This window comes from Channa argus, chromosome 14 (genome assembly GCF_033026475.1).
Source record: "Channa argus isolate prfri chromosome 14, Channa argus male v1.0, whole genome shotgun sequence".
NCBI classification, from domain to species: Eukaryota; Metazoa; Chordata; class Actinopteri; order Anabantiformes; family Channidae; genus Channa; species Channa argus.
In genome coordinates this window covers 13,868,201-13,894,051 of record NC_090210.1, presented here as the reverse complement: position 1 = coordinate 13,894,051, position 25,851 = coordinate 13,868,201, and the positions used below count along the sequence as shown (strand labels likewise).

Sequence of the window (25,851 nt, the reverse complement as noted above, 5' to 3'; positions counted from 1 at the left end):
ACAGGATACCAAAGCAATGACAAAGTGCATACATGCTAGCTTTAACAAACAAAACTATTTAGCTTCCAGTGAAATTTTGTATTTAATTTTTTTATTTTTTCTCCTTTCGGCTTATCCCATGAGTTCAGAGTCTCCACAGTGGATCATTGTCCGCATGTTGATTTGGCAGAGTTTTTATATCGGATGCCCTTCCTGACGCAACCCTCCCCAATTTCTACCGGGCTTGGACCGGCACTGCACAGCTGGGGATGGGAATGGGCTGTTAGGGGGTTCAGTGTCTTGCCCAGAGAGCACAAATGATCCCTCATTTAGTCTGTTTCCTCTTCTCTTACATAGGGATGAAGTTTTTTCTTTAAAATCATTTTTATAATTATTATTGACAAACACTTCATCAGCCCAAAGAAGATGAGAGACAGAAAGATGAACAAAATAGACAGAAACAGACAGATGGGAGAGATGGATTGTAAAATAAATATTCCCTGACCTCTATACCCATCTCAGTCTGCTCATCGTGTTCTCTTCCTATCCACATTAATATTCCTCCATCTCCATTTTCATCATCCCATTTCCAGCTCTCCTTTCGGTCTACCCTACATCACTAAATATTAATGGCAGTGCATTTCCCTTCTAAATCTGGCACCTTTCCCTGCATTTCTAAATTGATTGAAGTTGCTATTTTCTCCCAGAAGCCTCTGAGGCTTAGCCAGCAATAAACAGGTAAAAAATTAGATTAGGCCATCTATATTTGGCAGTGGTGGCTTATAGGTAAACAAAGCCAGTTTGTGACACCAACCGCTCCAGTAGAGCTGCTGTGTCCAGCAGATCAGACAGCAATTATACTGGTAAGCTTCCAGATGAGAATGTGTGTAATGGCCAAATTATGCTTCATTGCATGTATACAAAAACATCTACGTGGAAATTGGAAGAGAAGGGTGTAATGGGCAACAGTATGCCATGGAGGCTTGAAGAGAAGCCGACTTGCACACCTCCCAAATCTCAACAACCTGTTTTGCATAGCTTTCAAAATATAAACATGTTGGACGTTTTCTCCTCTCCGAGTGTAGTGATTTGTTTGCACAGTCTACTTCTTCAGGTAATTGTGGTTGCTAATGGCAACATTGCCCATAGTGGACAAGTAGTATGTCTAACTTTGAATAGAAACAGAAACACAAGCAAACGTCTGTGAATGTAACGTTTGCTTATATGCCGCATGCAGAACCATAATTCTGCCTTAAATGTAGAATGTGATCAGGAAATTCCTGTAAAAGAGCTGTTGTTCTAGGAGAAACTAAAATTAATAAAGAAACATAAATAAATTGCACAAAGAAAGATTAAGGGTCAGATTCATTCAAATCTGTCTTAAAACGGCCAAAGGTCCAGAGCAACAGAAAGTGTGGAAGGTGAAGAGGCGTGTGCAAGCAGATTGGAACAGGTGGCTAAAAGGAAAGATGTTCAAGATGATGGTGAGACCAGCAAAGGTGTACAGCTTAGAAACAGTTGCACTAAGGAAAAGACAGGAGGCAGACCAGGAGGTAGCAGAGCTTAAGATGTTGAGGTTCTCTTTGGGAGTGACGAGGATGGACAGTATCAGGAATGAGGACATCAGAGGGACAGCTCATGTTAGATGTTTTGGAGATAAAGCCAGAGAGGCCAGACTGAGGTGGTTTGGACATATTCAGAGGAGAAACTGTGAATATATCGGTAGAAGGATGCTGAGGTTGGAGCTGCCAGGCAGGAGGTCTACAGGAAGACCAAAGAGGAGATTTATGGGTATAGTGAGAGAGGACATGAAGATAGTTGGTGTGAGAGAAGAGGATGCAGAGGATGGGCAGATGATTCGCTGTGGGGACCCCTGAAAGGGAAACGCCAAAAGGAAGGACAGATCCATCTGATATAGAGAAACTTGGTTTATAATATGAAATTGCCCTTCAACAGATCTGTACTCACACTACAGAAGCACAAACAATTCTGTTCATAAAATAACTGGGGATAAAGACATGAACACATTCCACACATTCTCACAAAATATGATGGTAACTTTACATAGTAGCAACAGTGAAAAGAAGTGCTCCTCTGTATGTTGTAGTTGAACAACAGGAAAAGTTCTCTTGCTGGAGAAAAACGCACAGTAAACGCACACTAAACTTTAGTTAAAAAAAAAAACATTTTGGCGAGTTTTAGCTAATTGCCCCTAAGTCACAGCCTTTTTAATTACTCTCTAGCATCTTTAAACTTAAAAACCTCTCTCAATGTTTAGCTGTGCAACTGAATTCACTTGCACTGCAGTCTGCCACTATGAAAGTTTGAGGAAAGATGTTTCATCTCACTAACTCCCACTTTAATGTGCAGAGATGTGGTGAGGGGTTTAAATTGAGGCAACAAAGACTGAACAGTAGACTTGTTTGTAAATATATTGTCCCAAGGACTGTAGATCCAAAAGGAGTCTTTTTCTCCTGTACAGTACAGCTTAATAATGACACATATTTTTCCATAGTACCCATGCTGTCAAATGAAAACCCATGCACTACTCCTACTGTAACTTAAATGATGCTCACATACAGAACAACAGCCCAAATTATGATTGAAAATATTTGTCAAAAGAAATCCAAATGCATTCAGACAGGTGTATGTACTAGTGATGTATGACAATAAGAAGCAGTAAGACATAACATGCTATGATTCTAGATCTAGATAGACATAAATTAAAATTAATATTAAAATGAACTCATATTTAACTACGCAAAATAAAGCTTAGGTAAACAACTGTTAACAGAAAGACATTAAGAGTCATTAGGAAAATTAGTTGCATATCTATATAGTGGGTCATGGAAGTCCCATGTTGAACCATACCATAATGGGTGATGTTAGTGCTCATGAAAGTGTAAATAGCTGTTAAGGTGCCTAGGAAAAGATGCAAATACTACATCTACATAAAGCTGGGTAACATGCATATTTCATTCATTCATTTATCTTAGCTCTATAAGGTTCTATCTGCAGAAAGCAATCAGTATTCAGAATATTTATGAGCTTTTATACTTTTTAAAATATTATATTTTTTCATTTTCAGCAATGTTTTCTCATTCAAATGAATGCAGAGACACGCTTTAACTAGCCGGTCATACTTCAGACTAGAGAGACGATTTAAACTTTTAGCAAATCATAAGACTTTCAGCTATCAGCCTTGTATTCTGCTTTTTAATATATTTTGTGGTTACTGAATAATCGTAGTTTGGTTTGAGGTACCTTTTAGTGAATTTTCAACTTTTCTATTACTGTGTATTGCAGAATGTTTTGCAAGTTAGAGTGGATGACATCACATGCACTGTAACTTCTCACATTCAACCTTCATCAACTCCTTTCAGTAATTGGCCAGAAGTGGAGAGAGTGCCGTCTGAAACTCCTTTTGCAGCCTATTATAACAGAAGTCCAAAAAAAAAAAAAAAAACAATCAAAAAATAAACGGGCTGTTTTAAAATCCCTGTCTCCATTTTATTGATTTTCTTCAAATAAAGTATGTCACCATGTTCGGCCAAGCCTTCTGCGGCTCAGTTTATTTATTTTGTTAATAGGACTAACAGTTTGCCTCACTAAAGTCTGAGCAGTTTATAACCTGTCTTTACCATATGTGAGTGACTCTGCAGATTCACTGTAGTTGCCATGGTAACTGACACAGCTGAATGTGATCAGCCTCAGAGCTGTGTCCAAACACTTTACCTAACAGATTTTCTCCCACATGATAGACAGGTGGAGACACACACACACACACACACACACACACACACACACACACACACACACACACACACACACACACACACAGGAAACACAGTCCTTTTGATGCCTTTTTACCTACAGTGGACAGAGACACGCACGCCCGTGCACACACACACCCACCCACAAACACACAGGAAACAGACTTTTAAAATGAAAGTCCCTTTGATACTTTTTTCAGATTTTTTGCATTTAAGTGCTCAGTATTAGTTTGTGGTGAAGTCTACCTAAAGTTGACATAAACACACACACACACACACTCACAGAAAACACACTGTTCAAAATACTTTTTTTTTAAGTTCAGCTTTTTCAGTTTTGCTTAAAAAATCCTTTTACTGAAGCATTCACAGTGCATTTTTTGGTGCAAAACATCTCATCTAAAAACCTCATTAAAAATTATGACTTTTTAAATAAAAACAGACAGGTTTCCCCATTTACAACTAGGATGCTGTTGCACAACTGTAGAAAATAAGTTACCACAATACAATAATTCCCAACAATAAATTCACCTGGAGGTCCTAAATGTTGTGATGGGCAGGGGTCAGCATGGGCACTCTGCAGCCACTAGCCCTATGCAATGTGTTTCAAACAAGTCCAAAATTATTTAAAGGTTGTCCCTTAAGCTGCCATTGTCTTAACATGATCAAAACACCCATCAGCTCTGGCTAGCTAACGTGATTCATTTGGAAAAAGAAAACTATACAGTAATAGCAAAAAACCTGAAATAAGTGAAATGTTTGCTTTTGCTAAAATAGCTGAATTGAAAGTGAACTATTCATAAATAGCTGAAACTTTTGCTTTTGCTGAAATAGCTTAAATGTTTACTATGAAAATGTGATAAAATTTGACAAAAAGTAGAAATAAGTAGAATTTAAGTGTTGAACTGTTTTGCCTCGAGTACCTGTAACATGAACTAGTAACATAAAAATTCTGGAAACTGTAGAAAAGTAATGAGTGCGTGAGTGCAAAGTTTAAGTCAAACAGCTGAAGAAAACTAGATAGTTTTGCCTTTGCTTAAACAGCAAAACAAAAAATATAAAAGTATAAAAATCTTAAAAAGTATAAAAGATATTTAAAAAGCAGTGCATTTGTTCTTTTGTCTATGCTCTAGTTCTTTAATTATCCTAGACCGGGTTCAAATTTATCCTCAGTTATTTCTGGTCCTGTTTTGTATTTAGTTTCCCCCTGATTCGTGTTTTTGTATGCATATTGTATTATTATCTTCTAAAACCAAATCAGGTTTTTTCCCTCTGGTCCTTTCTTTGATTTACAGATTTATCCTGGCTCTTTACCCGTTTATTAGTTTATGTATTTATGTTCACTATATTCTAAATTGATGTCATTCTCTGAAAACTGGTTTTGGTATTTGTTTTGCTACTTTAGTCTAACTGGCCTAGTTTCATGTTTATTCTACAGATATGTTTTGTGTTCATTTTCTGATTCATCTTCACCCTTGCAAAGTTCCTAAGTGTCAGTTTCTAGATTCTTATTGGACACTTATCGTTTTTGACACGCCTGTCTTCAAAGTCCTTCTGGATTGAATTTTTGTGATTTTGTTCTTTCCCTTGTGTCTTTGTGATAAATCTCACTGTGTTTTCTCTTGTGCCCGTTCTCATAAACAAATCCTGACAATAATAATAAAGATTAGGATATCATTAATGTGAATGCTCCAGCATTCAGTTTAGATTCAAATTACAGTACATTAAGACCATACACAAAGTAAACTCTGCCAAAGGCAAAAAACAAACTGACTGTAGCAGCAACTGACTGATGGTAGCATAGTGATATACTGTTGCTGTTTGACTGTGGCAAGGATCAGACATCTCTCAATTTGGATATTATCGTAATAAAAGGCTACACACCCTTACCAGGTTATTTACAACACAGACATTTTCCAAATCTTTGTGCCACATAAAATTAACTGCCCATGCAGTCACTGGAGCAAGAAGGAAGGGAGAATGTCTCCTTATGATAATGTACATTTTCCACCCATTAATTGTGCAATTTGCATCACTTAAGGCATAAACAAACTCTGAAACATTATAGTTTGTCTTTTACCCCCACCTCCCACCCCCCACCCCCCCCCCCCACACACACATCTTACATAATGAAACATGTAACACCACTGGCATATTTACATGTCTTTAGGTGTTTATGGCATGTAGGGGTTAGTTAGTCAGAATTTTAAATAGCAGCATTTTAGTATATTACTCTCTTCCTTGAAAATGCATTGAGTGGTTTGAGATTATTGTGATATTCGGATAAATACAGTACTATAATTGTTCTATTCTAAAAAGGTTTGCGTGAAGGTGTGGCAGCAATTCCAGCAACTGTTATTGGTCAATACTGCTGGGTTTTTGAAGATGTTTAAACTGTTTGTGGTGTATTGACATCCATGTCACTGATGCTTCGTATCTGCTCCAACAGCTGAACGTAAGCAGTAAGTATTACATAACAACCAGCCTGTACCGCTACCTGCCTTTAACAAAGCTGGGCTATTTTTAGCAAAAGGTATAGCTAAAAAAAAGTCTGGTTAATGTTTGATGCAGTACATCCTACATACCATACAGAGTAATTGTACTGTATATACTAACTAATTTAAATAGCCCAGCGATCATATTTGGATGATGAATGAAGTATTTGCTGACATACATGCTTATCTCTGTTACAGTGTCTGAAATGAAGCTTTCAGGCACAATTATACAGAATGTCTGCAAGCACATGACATGCTTCTGTCTTTGTTGTTCAACCATGCTGTGGGCTTGTGTTTTTGTTGCTTGGCAACCAGCAAATTCAGCTTAGTTATATAGGCCCACTAGAAACACATGCCGCACAATCTTCCTCATAAGCTCCTGTTTTCTCCTCAGACTGCTCAAGACATAAAACAAGTGGGTTGTCCTCCGTGTTTATTATTTAAAGGGTCACTGCTGCATCTGTCTTTTAATTCACTTTGTCAGGAGATTAAAAGAATGGTTAACTGCACAGAGTTACTGCCACAAGGCAACTAGCCATGTAAAAGCAAATCGGAACTCATCCACCTACAGTGAAAATAACTAGAAAAGGCTGCCCTCTGCTGCTGCAAGCATGTCCTGTGTAATCTGCATGGTACCTTCCTTCTGTCACAGCTCACTCTGCCATATAGACAGCCAGGCCAAAATTGTACAGTAGGCTAAATACATGGCTGACATTATTAAGTTGAATGTAAAATATAACCAGGACAACTGTAGAACCAGAATCTCAAAAACAACTTCCTGCTCTCTCCACTTCATTTTTCTGTCTCTAACCTCCTCTGCTGCCCAGCACACAAAAACACATGCAAGCGGCCCTCATTCTGATACCTGCAGAATAATCCATGGGGTGGATTCCTGGACCACCAGATGAATATGGATCACTAGTTTTAATCGGCCCACTGGCATTACTGGTGGTTTTGTTGTCCAGACCAAATGAGCCTGAACTCCTCTGGGCATCCACAGCTGAGCCCATCCCAGACTGGCCAAGAGTTGAGCTGTTACTGGTCTGAAATGGTGGGAGGCTGGGCCCCTTTGTTCCTCCCATTCCAGATTGAGAGAAGCCTGATGGAGGGACAAAATGCAGGGTTACAAAGCGGGTTACAAACAAAAATTGCTGTATGCAATATACAGTATAGAAAAAAAAATACTAGATATTATTTGTTAACAAACCATGATCATAATGCCTGACTGAAGTATAGAGACACGGAGAGAAGGTAAAAGAGAGAGGCAGAAAGAAAAAGAGAAGAGTGGAAATGAGAAGAATGGGAAAACCAGACTAGACTGAACCAGTTCAACAGAACATTAAATGTAAGATGCAGTAGCTTCATAATGCTCTGTCCTGATTGTGAAGAATCTTCTGTTGCACAATTGGGACTTCAACAGTACACAGAGGCAGAGGCAATCTCCGGAACAAGGAAACTGAACTTTAAAATGTCTCTGAGAGGAAGGGAGAGTGGACCCCCTCCTTTCTCAGACCATCTCTTTGAAATCTTAAATGAACTTTCTCTAGATGAACAAGGCCACTGATTTCTTATAAACATGAACACAGGACCCCTGACTTGTGTAAAGTAGTGTAAAGTCTAAATTATCAGCACTCCCCAACAAGAGGACCACACTGCTTATCAGGATCCAAGTGAGGTTAAACTCAAGAGATTCTGATATGAGCAATACATTTTCTCTCTACACCAGCTACATATATTTTGTATTATATTATTATATTTTGTTTACCCTATATTTTGTTTTATATGACACATCTTATTGCATACTTTTTTTGCTATTGTGAGGCTACTGAGTGAGTTTAGACGTTACCTATGAAAAGCCTATTATCCTTTATTATCTTCAAAATGACAAGCTTCAACAACAGGAACACCAAAGCAGAATCTGTTCCTCATGTTGATTTGGCTGAGTTTTTACGCTGGATGCCCACCTTCTTGCAAGTGTCCCATTTTTAACCGGGCTCGGGACCGGAACGATCGTGGCCCTTGGTGGTTGGGTGGGGCCAAACCTGGTGGAGTGGGAATCGAGCCTGCAGCCTTCTGCATCCGAACCTAATGTTCTACCACTGAGCCACCAGGCCCCCTGCAATGTTAGGATCACTACTTCACTTCCTCATTCAGGCTTTTATTTTACAGTCACTTCCTGTTCCTGTTCATCTCATCCAGCTTTACTTCTCATCACAACTCCTAATTGTTTACACCTGTTCCCCTGTTCCGTGTGTACCATTGTTGACTAAGAAATTATCACAGAAGGTTTCTTGTGTACACCAACGTTAGGAACCAAGTTTATGTCGCTAAAGAGAATTATGGAACAGTTACTCAATCTGTTACTCAGTTACTCAATCTGGACCTTAGCTTACCTCATCTTTGTTTCTAATAATTTTTTAAGATTTCTTCTTTAAGTTCACGTTGTTGCTATTGATTACATTTGGTTGCAATTATCCAGACATACCCTAAAAAGACACTCCAGAGCTGCTGAACCCTGCCTACACCTTATTGCTGTCGACAAGGAGAGAGGCGGCTTCTTCCTCGCTGACCCGCTGCCTTCTGTGGTTGCCCAGGGGACAAAGGATGATGTGGAGAACACTTATGGCTTCTGGGCCACTCTGCCCCGCTTCTGCTCCTGAAAACCTTCCTGAATCCTCAGCGACTCACCAACTAAGTTGGCAAGACTAAGCTCCTTGTAAAGCTCTATGAAAGGCTGATGTCATGAGATAAAACACAGGTTTATTGCTTAAATTCAATTATGAATTGCACTGAAAGCTTTGTTTAAAATTTTATGTTTCAGCACTATCGTTGGTACTACGATTAATCCTATTCCTTTAACCATCTGCTCACGTTTTCATTATGTTTCCTGTGTAGAACATCATTATCCATCCCAAACTGTTTATTCTTCGATCTGTATATTCTCTCAGCAATTTTAATCACCTGTATTTATCTTAGTAGTTATTACATCAATAAATACTGATTTATAGATATCAGGTGATGTTTTGATAATTACTTTGGTGACAGAAATCAGAGATCACTTATCTGGAGAAAAAAAAACTTATATATATCTCACTGAATTTATTTTTTCTGGTTAATGATTAACTGATTTAAAATGTCAATAGTGATATTGGTAACTCATAACTATAACAGGATGTTTCACAAATTCATTTATTTAAATGTAGCTAGAGGTTCATGACTGTTGTTTGATAAGTTCATCAACAGCGTACAGCTCCAGACTATTACCCTAATGCCTGTTTTCCAAAATACCAGCCCTAAAAGCTGCACTATGCAACTTAAGATTGTGCTAGCATGAGATTCAAAATCAATCAAGGCTTCTTTACCCAGTCAGAGAGAGGAAAATTGCAATAAATGAGAATGCTCAAAAGTTTCCTTATCAATAATGGAAATTTTGAAATGTGTCATAAGGGTGAGCCTCGCTCAACAACTTTTAAAAGTGATGATCACTGCACTGCTGACAGTGCACTTCAATGAGTCTGGGTCACAGCAGGCTCCAGGGTTAAGTTTATGAAAATATTTCTAGTACAGAAAAAAGAGGATACATAGTGTGGCTTTAAAAAGAAAAACAAGTTCTAAAAGAACATTTTGACAACAAAGAGAATGCACAAAGGATGTGCATGATTTTATTTATAAAAAAAGAGAGACATGAGAGGAGGCCAAGGAAAGCCAGATTCAACCCAAGCAGACCCAAGGGCAATATGCAAATATGCAGTATAGAAAGGTTTTAACATATTTTTAGTAGAAATATGATTTATAACTTTTTAATCAAAACATAATCTTTTTGTGTACAGGTTCAGTTGACCCTCCTGTGACACATACCCCCAATAGCACTGGCAGAGATATTCTCTAAAGATTTGAGTGAGACTCGTAGGTCAAATCCTTCTCTTGGTGTGCATCATGTTGACCTGAGGGTTTGACACGAATTGCTTTTGAGTAGCTAGCTTATTCCTGAATTATTATTATTATTGATCATTAAATAGCAGTATTAGTCAGAGCAAAGTTTAGATATGATCCAGGCCTGCATCTGGTCTGGTCCTTAGAAATTAGTGAATCTGTGAAGACCTCTACTGTAGAAACATTTGACATACTTCTGCCATTCAACAGTTTTATCTAAAGTGTGTTTTGCTTATGTCATTTTTTTTTGTATATATCAATGCAATTATAGTACATGTACCACAGCTGATTTTGTTTTAATTAAATATTTGGTATATAATATTTCTATTCAATTATGTAAGAAAACATTCCATGCTGAAGTATTTTTAGTGACCATATAAAGCATGAATGTATAGTATGTTTTATATGTGGGATGTAGAGGTTGTGGTCCCCAAATTGTGAGGTACTTGCAAATATTTTCTATTGAATACACATAAACACATGAAAAACTGCTGCCAAATATCAGAATGGATTGCTTAATAACTATTACTCCCTTCACCCTCACCAGACAGGAAGTCAGAGCTGAAGGCAGGCTGTCCAGGTGGATCTTGGCGTCCGCTCGATAACATCATTCCTGGACCTAAAGAGGATAAAAATATTATCAACATTGCCAATTAATATAAATAAACTATATGATTTTCAATTTATTTTAGAACTGATTCACTTTACCAGACAAACGTCACATCTATTTGTCTAGATTTGACTACTAATGCTCCTGAATAAATTAATTACTAATAAAGAGGTGTTCCAGCATCCAGAATACTTTTGTTAAAACTTTCCATACAGGGAGAAAAGCAGAAAACTACTTTTACATCTGTCTGTCACTCTGCTCCTGCAGCTGTTTGCATATCAAACTGGTGCTGCATTTCAGAACCAGCTTGTGTGTTCAAATTTTTTGACAGTGAGGCAAGCAGACATAACACGTCGCTAAAGGCCCCATCACCATGGTCACACAGCAAGATATGACACCATGTGTTGGTTCCCTAGGCAACGTTTGCTGACAGCAGACGGGTTTTTGAGGGTAAATGCATGTTTGCAACACATGGAGACACATATACCAGGGCAGATACAGTCCTCTCACAAACATGTGCATGTACATACACTACACACACAAACACTATACATACGCATTAACTGATGACTATAATAATTTAAAAAAATGTATTATGTATCACTATTATTGGTAGTGGAAGCAGGTGGAGTAGGAGTTGTTTAGCTCCTTTCTACTGTTTTTCTCTTATTCTGTAGCATATCTTAAGGCCATGACATACCAAGCCAACGTCAAAGAACTAGTGCTAAGACCGACTGCTGCATCAGTTCACATCCCCTTTGTCTAGGTCGACAAAAAAAGAAAAACCGTAGAACTTCAGCATACTATTTTTACACCATTCTGGCTCAGCACAGATGGTTTAGAACGACTTCTAAACAAAAATATGTCTGTTAACAAGCGACAACCACAGTACAAGTTGTACTGGTTGTTATGATTAGACTGGGTTCTTCTCATGTACTGATTTTCTAAGCTAATCCAAGAGGTCCAAACATTGCCAATTCTACTTGTTGAACCAGCTGTAAAACATTGATGGAGTTCCAATTGGGGTCTGACTAGTGCCAACAGTGTGGGACACACCGTAAAGGCTAAGCTGATAGCACGTCACTGTCTTGGTGTGTCATGGTTCTTAAATTCGGATACCCAAATACATCTTTATCTAATGTCTATCATCTAAAAATTGCTAACAACTGAAACAATCTGACTATTTTATGTTATATTAGAAGGTAAGTTATCATGAACGATCCAAATGACAGACAAAGAGGCCCCAACAATGCACAGGCTTCAAACCGTGCTCCAGAACCAGATAACCTGGGAAAACTAGGCAAGAAACTGTATAAAGATTCAAACAAACACCTGTTCCACCTCTATAGCATCCTGGGTAACCGATGCACAGGGTATTAGAGACCCAGGGTGCTGGTTAGAAGTGGACTACTGTCCAAAAAAAATTGATTGAGACTGAAAGTTTGCACCGGCAGGTGGAACGTGTGAACTGGACAACATCCTGGACAAGAGGAGATAATCACAATGAAATTACTGAAGTGCAAAATCTTGGTCGCTGCACTACGACTCAATGGGTCTGGCACACAATGACGCTATTCTACTCTAACTGCGAAAAACGAGAAGATGGTGTTGGCTTTATGGAGGACAAAGGAGCTGGTACAGGTGTAATTACTTACCATTAACAGATTGTATGGCGGTCCTCACCATCCATGGCACAACCAAACCCATATTCTAGCTCGTTTTGCTCCGACTGAGACTAGTCTTGATGCAGCTTAAAATACCTTCTACAACCAACTCCAACATACACTTTACTCAAGTCCACAGACCGAACTCATCATTGTGGTGGAAGATTTCAAAGAACACACCAGTGCAGATAAGACTGGCTGGGAGGAATAAATGGGGAGATTTGACCATGGCGAGACCAATGACAACGGACTGCACAACGGACTGCTGGTGTCTTTCGATGGATTGAAAAACCTGGTTGTGGGCAAAAGCTATTTTTAGCAACCTCGTAAACCTCGTACCCTTTATGGCGCAACCTATACGGCGAAGGTTCTGCCATCCTGAAATACATCCTGATCAGTTCGCCAGTTTGCCATCGTAGCTCGAAGATGTACATTCAAAGAGTGGGCCTGACTATGGATCTGACCCCTACTTTGTATGCACTGCACCTCCACTAATCAAACGGAACTGGACATGTCTGGGGAGACCAGCACTCGGGACAATAATTCCAAATCACCCGATCCTACAGGCTCATGGCACTCAAACCATCAAACAACGTTGATACAGTAGAAAAGTAGAGATCCATAGAGTCCATCTTGGAATGCGCCTCCCCTCTCTGTCCGCCTATTAGCCGTCAGACACAAAAACACATCAAAGCTGGAGCAAACATCCTGCTGCAGTGGCTTTATGCCCTCCTGCCACTCATCTGGCAGTCGGAATGCGTTCCATCATGGAATAAAGTTATCAGCGTACCAATCCTGACGAAAAGGGATTGCTGGAGATGCAAAAATCACTGTGGCATCAGCCTCCTTTCAATCACTGGCAAGGTGTTCATGAAGATATGCTGCTGCCAATCAAGGCTGCGAAAGGGTTGTTAACAGACCAAGCAGAAGATCAACAAAAGAGCAAGCCAGATTCACGCCACGTTGGCGCTGTACCGCACAGAAATATTTGCCCTGTGTCAACTGGTGGAGGAAAGGCGTGGAAAGCAAATGGTTATCGTCTTTATAGACTCCAGGTCTGCATTAAACTGCATTCACTGGCCCACCCTGTGGATAGCATTGGAGAATGAGCACGTGCCCCTGAAGGGTACGTGTTACCTAGAAAGTAAACCTTCTTCATGCATCATACGATGGATCAACTAGCAGCATGCAGATCTGTAATGAACTATCCATGGAATTTTCTATTAGAATGGGGGTCCACCAAGGAGAGGATTCTCATCTGCTTTTCAATATCGTAATTGATGCTATTATGAAGAAGGCACTCAGGGACAAACGCCTCATCCGAACACTTGATGCTGAACAATTCTCCTGTATCGATTGAAAAAATGGACTCTGGTCAAATCTGATATGTACAAGCTCGAGGTCTTCCAAATGCGATGTTTGAGATAGATTGTGGGTGTCTCTTCTCGTGATTAACTGTAGACTAACCTTAGTTGGGGATAGAAATATAGGCACTGATGCCAAAGGTGGAAGTGCATTTTGAATGACACATGGAATCCAGTGGCACCTTGGTTGAGAGGACAACATGCTCCACAGTCCCCAGCTGAGGACTAGAAATTTTCCAGATATTTTGAGGGGAAATAAGAAAATGTATTTTGGCACAGAGCCAAAATCAGCATAATGGTGAATGTCATAAATAATTACCAAGAGTGCAATAACGTTTGCAATGTTTTAGGGTGCATCGGCCCTAGTGTGAGTGTTTGTAAGAGGGAGAGTTTCTGGTGAAATTGATATAGAATTTTAGGCTTAAGTTGAATCATCCTTGGCTGAAACCCACACAAATAAACAACAGATTACAACAGTTATTTATTGCTTTTGCAATAATTATATTTGTAAGCTAGAGAACTTAATAATGTGGTGGATTTAATGTTATTCCAATGAGATGAACAAAAAAATTAAATTTTGGGGATATTTGGTTAATATATCCCCACCCCACCCTGAATTATGGCATCTGTATCTTAGTTGGCAAAAGTATTATTATGGGCCTGTTGTACTGTTTCAATAATTTTGAATGCTGGACTGTTATTTGTTACTGTAACACTGCTAATTAGGTAAAGGTAACCTAATTATATAAACATTTGTCCTGCCACTGTGCAAAAATAAGTTTGATATGATCAGCATAAACATGTTTTAGTTAGAAAACAACCAATACAAATTTACAGAAATTATCACACACATTTATGTTATGCTTGCAATATTAGTCAGAAAAATAGCAGCTGTGTTTGTGTTGTCGCCAGACCTCTCACTGTTACCTAATAGGAAATGCAGTATTAATGTTCAGGGACAGTGGTGCTGACAAGATTGTATTTTATGGTATGCAAAAGAACCCTCTGCCTGCTTAAAGGCTACATTTAGGTCCAACGCACATGAGATAATATCCATGTGAGAAAGTTTTGTTCACTTTTTGTTTTTTTCCTTTCGTCCTTTCTACACACACACACTCACACACACACACACACACAGGCTGGCAGGCAAAGTCAGAACCAGACAGTCCTTTGAGGACGGCAGTCAGTATCAAGCCTTAGGTCAAGCATCTCTTGCTTCAAACATTTTTCATGGCATTTCTGCATCACTGTGCTGAAATCTTTTCAGACTTTCAGTAAATACAAGTCAAAATACAAAAAAGTCGGGAACTATCACAAAAATAGTTTGAAGGAATACAGTTTGATAGCCTGACCACTGACCAGACAAAGGCTGGTTATACTTTTCCATGAAAATATATACTTTAACTTATTTCTGATTCTACTTCCTGAAAGTGCATTTAATAATATCTCGATGAAAATGCTTCTTTGTTTTGGTCTTTCTGACATTTCAAAATAAGGGGATACAAACTTTTGAACTAGTATTTAGTGGCAATGTCACATACACCATCCTGCTACTTGAAAAAACCACTGGCTTTTACAGAAGGCGTATTACATTAGGTCAACAAATCTTTTCTTGTTGGAAAAACTACTGTTAATACTAACTTACTGTATTAAACTTTTTTAAATGAATCTATATATTTGACGGCCAGGCTTAGAGGTTAACCAGTTGAGAAAAGGGCATTAAATATTCTTGCCTTACGCTTTAATGGGATCTATAGTATTAGGTAGCAACTTCTCTGCTTGTTTGTCCCTAACTTCTCACACCAGAAGAGAATAACCTTCAACTACACTACTAACTAGTCAGAATACATGCATCATTAGATTATCATCTCTCACAATACTTTGAACTTTATGGGGGCAAATGTTAAATTATTTGGAGGATTTCTTAAGGTAAATAGCCTCTGATATATTCTTTTCCTCACAGAGGTCAGAATGCCAGGCTGTTTGCTGAGTGGCTTCGGGCTTTGTGGAGTGCACTTGATGGCAGCCGGTCTCTAGGCAAACCTGCTTCTTTTGGGTCAGTTACACACAACAAGGTCGATACCAATCAACTTTATTTACTTTAATTAGAATATTTTATTGTATGATAATTTTCCTTGTATACTGTATCTTGTGGTTTATGGTTTCTTATTTATCTTCATATTTACCATGATTCCTAGCTACCGTTTGTAACAAAGCAACAGTGAATTTATTATCCCCTATGTTTAATGCAGTTTTGACCTTTGCATGTAATTGTAGAGCAGCTTTTGGCTAAGCAGTGTAACAGGCCTAGTGGAAATGCCACAAGAACATAAAGTATATACACAAAGTGAACTGAAGTCACATAGGGGGACCCATCCAAAGTCTTAGAAGAATCTTAAAGAAGGAAGTTGAGAATAAATCACTGGACTAGCTAAGAAACTGACTAAAACTGAACAGGTGTGGTTATGATGAGCGAATGACTTAATCAAACTGTATAACACTGTAGGCATAAGTCACTGCTGCCAGCATTTCTGGAAAAAGAAAAGCACTTAAGAGTGAGGGAGAGAAGCGAGGGGTGAAGAAAGCCTCACAAATTAGAGGGATTGAAAAGCAAATTAAACATATACTGTACTTTATGTAGCATACTGTGTTTTTATTTTGTTTTGTTGTATCTTGTGTATAGCGAAAATAAAGTTGCCTTTATTTTCGCAGTACCACATAACACCTGAGCATCTTTAAACGCTACATGGTGTAACTTTTAATGTAAAAAGTGTGCACAAACGTAAATGCAAGTGGTATCTCCATTGGCAAACCTTGAGCATTGGTCATTTTGCATAGCACAAATAAACACATTTGTGAAAAAAACAGCACTATATCTTTTACAGGGCTGACCCACAGCCAAAACCAAGAATTGATGCCACAAACCACTGTACTGGAAGTGATCTGAGACAAACTGACAAACACAAAGAGTTTCTCCTTGGCCAGTGTTATTATATCAACACCTACTGCGAATCATACTAATAGCAATCACAAAGGAGGCTGGCAAGGGGTGTAGGTATAAAGATAATAAACATTTATCATTGTTAAGATGATAGATAATGGGATACAAAGAAAGTGAAAGTTCCATTTACATAAAATAACATGAATAATACAGCACAAAACATAATATTTAACACTTAGAAAAAGCAAAAGAGAAACAGATGTTAGAATGTGAAAAAAATAAAGAGGAGATAAATAGAAAGAGAGACAGAGGGAGGCAAAGAAAATTCTTCAGGTAAAGTGTTGTTTCTGTAATATGTATGAAACTATGGTTATAACAACTATTAAAAGCATAACGAAAACTCTAGATGCTTCACAATAATAATGCAATCCACTGGCCACTGAATTAATGATGCAAATCCGATTACTGGCAGCCCAAAACACCAATGGAGCCTCTGGGAGTAATGAAAGAATTATCAGAAGAGAAATTACTCTTTATACTTGAGTAAACCATCATGTCCCTCATGTGGCACAAATTTCTTTCAGAATGATTAGGAGAGATGGCATCCATCCTACTTTAGATGGTGCAGCTTTCTTATCCAGAAATATGGCTGGTTTTATTAAACAACCAAAAGTATGACAATCCAGAGTTGAGCCTAGGATGCAGAGATCCAGTCCTACAAGCCTCTCTGCAGTGTCCTTACAACCGTCACCCCCCCACAACTCCAACATACCTATAGAGACTGTGTCTGTTCCCCGACCTAAAGTACATAAAGTAAATATGACAACAAGAGGAGTTAATCATAATAACCTAATAAAAGTTAAGACTACTCCTCTTACAGAACAAAACCCCAAAACTATTAAATGTGGATTATTAAATATCAGATCTCTCTCTTCTAAATCTCTGTTAGTAAATGACTTAATAAGTGATCATCAATTCGATTTATTCTGTCTCACTGAAACTTGGTTGCAGCAGGAAGAATATGTCAGTTTAAATGAGTCAACCCCCCCAAGTCATATTAATTATCATGTTCCTAGAAGCATAGGCCGAGGTGGAGGAGTTGCAGCAATCTTCCATTGTAGCTTATCAATAATTCCTAGACCTAAACATAGTTATAACTCATTTGAGAGTCTTACTCTTAGCCTTTCACATCCAAACTGGAAAACTCAAAAACCACTATTATTTGTTATCGTGTACCGTCCTCCAGTCCCTTATTCAGAGTTTTTGATTGAATTTTCTGATTTTCTATCTGATTTAGTGCTTAGTACAGATATAGTCATTATAGTGGGTGACTTTAACATCCATGTAGATGCTGACAGTAACTGCCTGAGCACTACGTTTAATTCATTATTAGATTCAATTGGTTTTTCCCAAAATGTAAATAAACCCACTCACTGTTTTAGTCACACGTTAGACCTTGTCCTTACGTATGGAATTGAAGCGGATAATTTAACCATATTTCCTCACGACTCTCTTCTGTCTGACCATTTTTTAATAACATTTGAATTTACAATAACAGACTATATAGCAGGTAGGGAAAAATTCCACTATAGCAGATGCTTAAGTGAAAAAGCTGTCAACAAATTTAAAGAAATTATTTCTTCATCATTTGCTTCACCATATGTTAATACAATGGAAAGTAGTCTCCTTAATGTTACTCCTGCACAAGTAGATTATCTTGTTGACAATTCTGCCGCCTCACTACGTACAATACTCGATAGTGTTGCCCCTCTAAAAAAGAAGGCAGTAAACCAGCAGAGGCGATCTCCATGGTATAGTTCACAAACACGCAACTTAAAACAGGAAACACGAAAGTTAGAAAGGAAGTGGCGTTCCAGAAAGTTAGAAGAATCTCATTTAGCCTGGAAAAATTGTTTAAAAATGTACAAAAAAGCTCTCAGTAATGCCAGAACAGCATATTATTCATCATTAATAGAAGAAAATAAGAACAACCCCCGGTTTCTGTTCAGCACTGTAGCCAGGCTGACTAAGAGCCATAGTTCTGTTGAGCCTACTATTCCCTTAACTTTGAGCAGCAATGACTTCATGAGCTTCTTTATGAATAAAATTGTAGCTATTAGAGAACGAATTCACCAGATCCTCCCCCCAAAAATTACAGATAGATCTTCATGTTCAACAGTGCTAGAGTCATCGATAAGGCCCCACTCCCTGTTAGACTGCTTTTTACCCATAGATCTCTCTGAGCTAACTTCAATTATTACCTCATCTAAACCAACAACCTGTCTGCTAGACCCTATTCCAACTAAACTGCTCAAGGAAGCTTTACCCTTAATAGATACATTCATATTAGATATCATAAATCTATCTTTAGAAACAGGCTATGTACCACAGGCCTATAAGGTAGCTGTAATTAAACCATTACTTAAAAAACCCTGTCTTGACCCAGGTATTTTAGCCAATTACAGACCAATATCTAATCTCCCCTTTATTTCTAAAATAATTGAAAAAGTAGTCGCAAAACAATTATGTGATCACCTTCATAGGAATAATTTGTATGAAGACTTTCAGTCAGGATTCAGAGTTCATAGTACAGAAACAGCACTGGTAAAAGTCACCAACGATCTTCTCATGGCCTCAGATACTGGACTCATCTCTATACTTGTTCTGTTAGATCTTAGTGCTGCATTTGATACCATTGATCATAACATTTTATTACAGAGACTGGAACATGAAAATGGAATTACAGGAACTGCACTAGGTTGGTTTAAATCTTATCTATCTGATAGATTTCAATTTGTTCATGTTAATGATGAATCCTCCATGCACACAAAGGTTAGCTATGGAGTTCCACAAGGCTCTGTGTTAGGACCAATACTTTTTACTTTATATATGTCTCCTTTAGGCAACATTATTAGAAAACACTCCATAAATTTCCAATGTTATGCTGATGATACCCAGCTATATTTATCTATGGAACCAGATGAAAATAATTAGTTAATAAAGCTTCAAGCATGCCTACAAGACATCAAGGCCTGGATGTCCCACAATTTTTTACTTTTAAACTCAGACAAAACTGAAGTCATAGTATTTGGGCCCAAAAATCTCAGAGATATGATGTCCAACCATATTGTCACACTAGATGGCATAAGTCTGGCCTCCAGTACTACTGCAAGGAACCTTGGAGTTATTTTTGATCAGGATCTATCCTTTAACTCACATATAAAACAAATCTCTAGAACAGCCTTCTTCCACCTACGGAACATTGCCAAAATTAGGAGCATCCTGTCTCAAAGTGATGCCGAAAAACTGGTCCATGCATTTGTTACCTCTAGGTTGGACTACTGTAATTCCCTACTTTCAGGATGACCCAGTAACTCCCTAAAGAGCCTGCAATTAATCCAAAATGCTGCAGCAAGAGTGCTGACTGGAACTAGCAAGAGAGATCATATTTCACCTTCACTAGCTTCTCTCCATTGGCTTCCCATTAAATGTAGAATAGAATTTAAAACCCTGCTTCTTACATATAAAGCTCTGAATGGTCAGGCTCCATCATATTTAGAAGACCTCATAGCACCATATCATCCCAGTAGACCACTTCGCTCTCAGAATGCAGGCCTACTTGTGGTTCCCAGAATTTCCAAAAGTAGAATGGGAGGTAGAGCCTTTAGCTATCAAGCTCCTCTCCTGTGGAACCAGCTCCCAGTTCAGATTCGGGAAGCAGACACTCTCTCTACTTTTAAGTCTAGGCTTAAAACCTTCCTTTTTAATAAAGCATATAGTTAGTTATAGTTATGCTGCCATAGGATTAGACTGCTGGGGGACCCACCCCCCAATGCACTGAGCTCCTTTCCTCCTCTTGACCATCTCTCCTCTCCTCTCATCCAGCAATTGTCACCACTGTATGTCATTAACTCTGTGTGTTCTCTCCCGTAGTTGTCTTTGTCCTCCTCTGTCCCCTTCTCTCTGTCCCTTTCTGCAGGTGTCCCCCGGCTTTGAAGCTGTGTGTCTTCCAGCGTGAAGCTACTGATCCTACCAATCTGCCAGATGTTTTGTTGTTGCTTTTGTTGCTCTGTTCTTTTCTCTCTCCCCTTTCCACTCACCCCAACCGGTCGAGGCAGATGGCAGTCCACCCTGAGCCTGGTTCTGCTGGAGGTTTCTTCCGTTAAAGGGAGTTTTTCCTCTCCACTGTTGCCTATGGCTTGCTCCAGGGGGAATTGTTGGGTTCTCTTTATATATCTTTATAATCTTGACTTTATTCTGTAAAGTGCCCTGAGATGACTTTGTTGTGAATTGGCGCTATATAAATAAAGTTGAATTGAAATTGAAAATGATAAGTCCCTAATGACCTTCATCAGCAATACAACTTTAATGTTGTGTGGGCACCTTCCAGAAACTGCTGCCAAAGTTTTATTGATTTGAGCAAACAGTAATATCTGCAGGTGTAAAAATAACCTGAAATATTAAAATTGAGAGGGACAAAATTCCTTGAGTGACATTGAGGACAGATGAGGTTTTTAGTTTTACAATAAATATGCAAAGACAAGAGGAGGAGATGGAGGATGGAGAAAAGCAGAGAGATAGATCTGGGGAAAAAAGAGAGACAAAAATGTTGAGACATTCTTGTCTCCGACTACAGATCTGGTTGATTGGTAGTGATTCTGACATGTACCCTGACCATCCAACTTGATATGTCAATTTGTCAGTGTGGTAAGCCATTATATCAGAAATATCTATTAATAAAGAATATGCTTCACCTGCAGTCATATCACATTATTGTATATTAACTGTTACTGTGTAACAGTGTGTTTTTTGATAAATAACTGGATTATGTAAGTAGCAACAGTCGGAGAAGAATAGTAGCCAATATAAAATATGTAAAAACTTGCAAGCTGAAAACCATCACACTAGTTTGACTTGTGTTTCAAATCATGATATAGAAAATCAACATAATTAAAAGGAAAAATCGCTTTCAAAATTATCACTTTGTTAAATTAAATATCTTTAATGTTTGACAAACTAAAGTTGGTTGAGAACAGATCCGTGAGGGATACCACCTTTTTCTTCCTGGGGTAAAAGCTTATCTTATGTGAGTCAGTGGTGTGACTTGTGTGTTGACTGAGAAGCCATGATATGAGAAACCCTGTGGTCAAACTTCTGCTGTCAGCACACAGTCTGTTCCTTAGTATCATCCAAAACACCCATGGCACTAGAAGACAGCCTGCAGACCTCACTCCCACAGCACAAATTCAAACTGGCCCTCTCAAAAATAGCAACACAAGTAAACTTGCACAGACACGTGAGTGCCTGCTTTCAGTTTTCATTATCACTGGCAGGCTCATGGCTTCTCATAGTATTAAAAAGAAAATGATATAGAATTGAGTCTGACATGTCATTTGTATTTAACATCATACATACCAAACTAATAAACAAGAGCTCATCTATCTTTAGATCTGTTTCACTATCCTTTCTCCATCCATTACCAACACACCAATTCATGTATTGTAAACATAATCCGTCAAACACCTAATCAGTGCTGGAAATAGCATAATATTTATTGTATTGTTATACAAGGTGATATAAGTATCTTTGTGACATGATCTGATCCATAAAGCAGAATAATTAACTCTGCAGAACAGGCTACAACTCAGTCAATATGGTGCATTAATATATAACACTCCATACTTTGTTGCACGACAACTGACAGATTTCAGTGCTTCCCACAGGATTTTGTGAGACTGTAATAGGTAGACCTCAGACCCACTATAGCGGTTTAACAGCATGACCTCCTATAAGAAAATGTGTTGCGCAGGAGGTACAGCAGTCATCTACCAACCTAAGAGTTGTTGTTTCAATCCCTGGCTTCTCTGGTCACATGTCAAAGTGTTCTTGGGCGAGACTCTGAACCCCAACTTAGTTGCTCCTGGTGAGTGTAGGCCAGCTGCATAGCAGCTCCCCCATTAATGTGCGAGTGTGTGTGTGATTCTGAATGTGAATGGGTGAATGAGAAGCAGTGTAAAGCGCTTTGGGTACCAAAGTGCAGACCATTTCACTTTAAATAAAATGCATTAACTGCATGACAAAATGTTTACAAAAAAAATTAAGAGGCTAAATCTACAAAGAGCTATATGTTCTTGTAAACATTTGCGTGCCCTAGCAGAAAATTTGTCACAACTACATTGGTTGTAAAGATATAAAGTGTGTCATGGGAAACTGTGTACACTGACAATAGTTTTCAGAGTTGTTTTTTAAGGCCCTGCAGTGAATTTCACTACAGAATCATGTCTTGTTTTAGAGCACTGTTGCCTGAGGGCCAAAAAATTATGGCCATTAAATATGTTTTTTTCCCTTGTCCCTTGCACATAGGGCTGTTGTCCTTAGTTTTAATTGCAGCGCCTGTGCATCACTACTCAGCCAATGACTTATACTGAAGGAGCATGAGCTATTAAGTTAACTTTGAGATGTAGGTGGATGCTACTAATTAGTTTACAAGAAGATCAATTTATATTTCATTACATTTTATAAAACAATAATTTCTTAAGTGGCTATAGATGGAGCTTCTTGAAGTTTGAAAAATAAGCCCCATTGTTATTAAAATAGTTTAAGAACTGCATAATGTATGGTCCACTATTTTTGGAGCCTGAAACAAGCTAGTTGCAAAAAGTTCAGATACCTCAACCTCTTATTAATGTGTGTGTTGCAAGTCTTTATATAGCGCTTTTATACAAAGCGCTATATAAAAAGTGCTATTTTATACAAAGCGCTTTAAAATATTGATTCCCTTTCACCCATTCACACACATGGATGCATGGAAGGTGCATCCACCCACCTGACCCACAGGGAGCAACTTGGGGTTCAGTGTCTTGCCCAAGGACACTTCCACATGTAGCCAGGAGCGGGGATCGAACCACTGTCCCTGTGATCCATGGTCAACTGCCTTACCAACTGAGCTACAGCCGTTGCTGAGAAGTTGGCAGCCGTTGCTACTGCAGCAACTTGGGGGTTCGGTGTCTTGCCCAAGCAAATTTTGACACGTAGGTAGGAGGGCCCGGGAATCAAATCACTGTTAGCATTTTATCTTACAGTGTTAGCTTGTAACCCAAGAGCTAATGATCACATATGTAACATTTCTGTCTATCTCTGTGAATCCAGCATTTAGCAGTGTCCTTGACTGGCAAAAAACTGGCTGCTTTCCCATCTGGACTGTTGCATGTTAAACACTGTCAGCAAGATGGGTTCACATTCCACTTACCATACCAGGTGTAGAACTGAAAGTAAGACAAAGCAAAAAAAAGTGGATTTGAGTGGAATGTGAAAAAAACTGAAAGATTCAGAACAAACTAAGACAATCATACAAATAGGAGTCTGGTCTATGTGGCAAAATTACACATGTTCTTTCCTCAAGTAGAAGTAAAGATACTTCTGTAAAAAGGTACTGATTCAACTTATTTACTCAAGTAAAAGTGAAAAAGTAGGTGAGAAAGATTGACAGGAGTCTCTATGGAGTATGATGTTCACAAATAACATTGTGATCTTTTGTGAAAGAAGGGGGCAGGCTCAGATGAACCTGGAGCAGGGGAGGTAATCACTTGAGAGAAGAGATGTGTTTAAATAAAAGAGAGGGTAGTGGAATGAAGTTACAAGGGACAACAGTGGTGAAGGTTGATGAGTTTAAACTGTTCCGACTAATAGGTAATAGGGCACAGAAGTGAAGAAAGGATTGCAGGCAGGGCGAAGTAGATGGAGAACAGTGTCATGAGTGAGCTGTGATAGAAGGTTATCTGTGAGATTGATAAGGAAGATTTAAAAGCCTTGTTGTACAATTTTGAAATGTTGGCACTGACAAAAAGACAAAAGGCAGAGCTGGGCGTGGCAGAGTTTAAGATGCGGCAATGTTCATTGAGAGTAACAAGGATAGACAAGATTAGAAATTAGTATATCGGAGCCACCAACAGATTGGACGATTTGAAGATAAAGTGAGAGAAATAAGGCTTAGATGGTTTGGGCACATTCAGAGGAGGAATGCAGTATATGTATATCAGTAAAAGACTAATGAAGATGGAGGAGAAGTGGAAGGCCCAGGAGAAGGCTTATAGATGCTATGAAAGAGGACCTGCAAGAAGCTGTTGTGACAGAGGAAGACAAAGAGGACAGAGCAGCTGAAAGAAGATACCAACAAGCTAATAGTGTGATTATAATTATTGATGCATTAATGTGAGCATATCAAATTATCTAAGCAAATGAAGCCAAATTTTAAAAAATCTATTCTGAAGAGAAGTTTCAAGCATATGAGTATGAGTTTCTCGTATGAGTTTCTCATACTCATAGGCTTGGCTACGAAAACTTAGTTTAAGCTCTAGTGAATCAGCCAACCAGAAGTTGGCAATATACTGCAGTGCTGATGAAAGCGGTGTTCTCCTGGTTAAAAATGTATGTGTTTAAGTCTGCTCAGTTCAAAGTTTGTTCTGGCAATAAAGAGCTTGGGCACTATGCTAAAAAAAACAAAAAAACAATAGAACGATATATTTTAATTTTATATTCATATAAATTGATTAGGCAGATTACAATACATTTGGTATACATGTACCACATGTATACCAAATACATTTGGTATACATGTATTTTTAGCCAGTCAAATGTAGTTTAGTGATAAATGTAATAAGGTTGCTTTGCAGAAACCAAAGATACCGTACCTTACCCTGTACTGATTTGATTTTGTAACTTCTTGACAAAGCCTATCGTTAAAGAAGTGGGATACTAACTCACTGGCATGCCTCTTTAAATAGTTTATTAACCAATAAACTACATATACAGTACAAACATATACAGTACAAACAACTACCTTAGATGTTGGACTGTATTGTATTATTCAGCAGGACTTACGAAAAATAGGATCACATGTAAAATTCTATCAGCTGAAGTAGTACTGAACAAAAAGCACCTAACCAATACAGAAATATCTTTCATTGTACTGTGTATGGTTATCATTAACTGGTAAACCCATCTTCATCTTTCTCTTGGTCCAGTTCATTTTGGACAGTCTGAACACAACAATTTCACTCTGGCGTCCCGGTCTCAGTTTGATTATGTTGGTTTGA

The 25,851-nt window shown here is 38.4% G+C and overlaps 1 protein-coding gene across 4 annotated transcripts in view; it reads right to left on the bottom strand.

The window, feature by feature from the left end:
* map4l (microtubule associated protein 4 like) overlaps positions 1 to 25,851 on the bottom strand; it is a 100,233-nt gene that overhangs the window by 59,916 nt on the left and 14,466 nt on the right. For all 4 annotated transcript variants that reach the window (XM_067473854.1, XM_067473851.1, XM_067473853.1 and 1 more), the window contains exons 3-4: positions 10,722 to 10,796; positions 7,110 to 7,343 (exon numbers count right to left, since the gene is read on the bottom strand). In XM_067473854.1, coding sequence (XP_067329955.1) covers positions 7,110 to 7,343; positions 10,722 to 10,796 — 309 coding nt within the window. The remainder of the gene's footprint in view (positions 1 to 7,109; positions 7,344 to 10,721; positions 10,797 to 25,851) is intronic.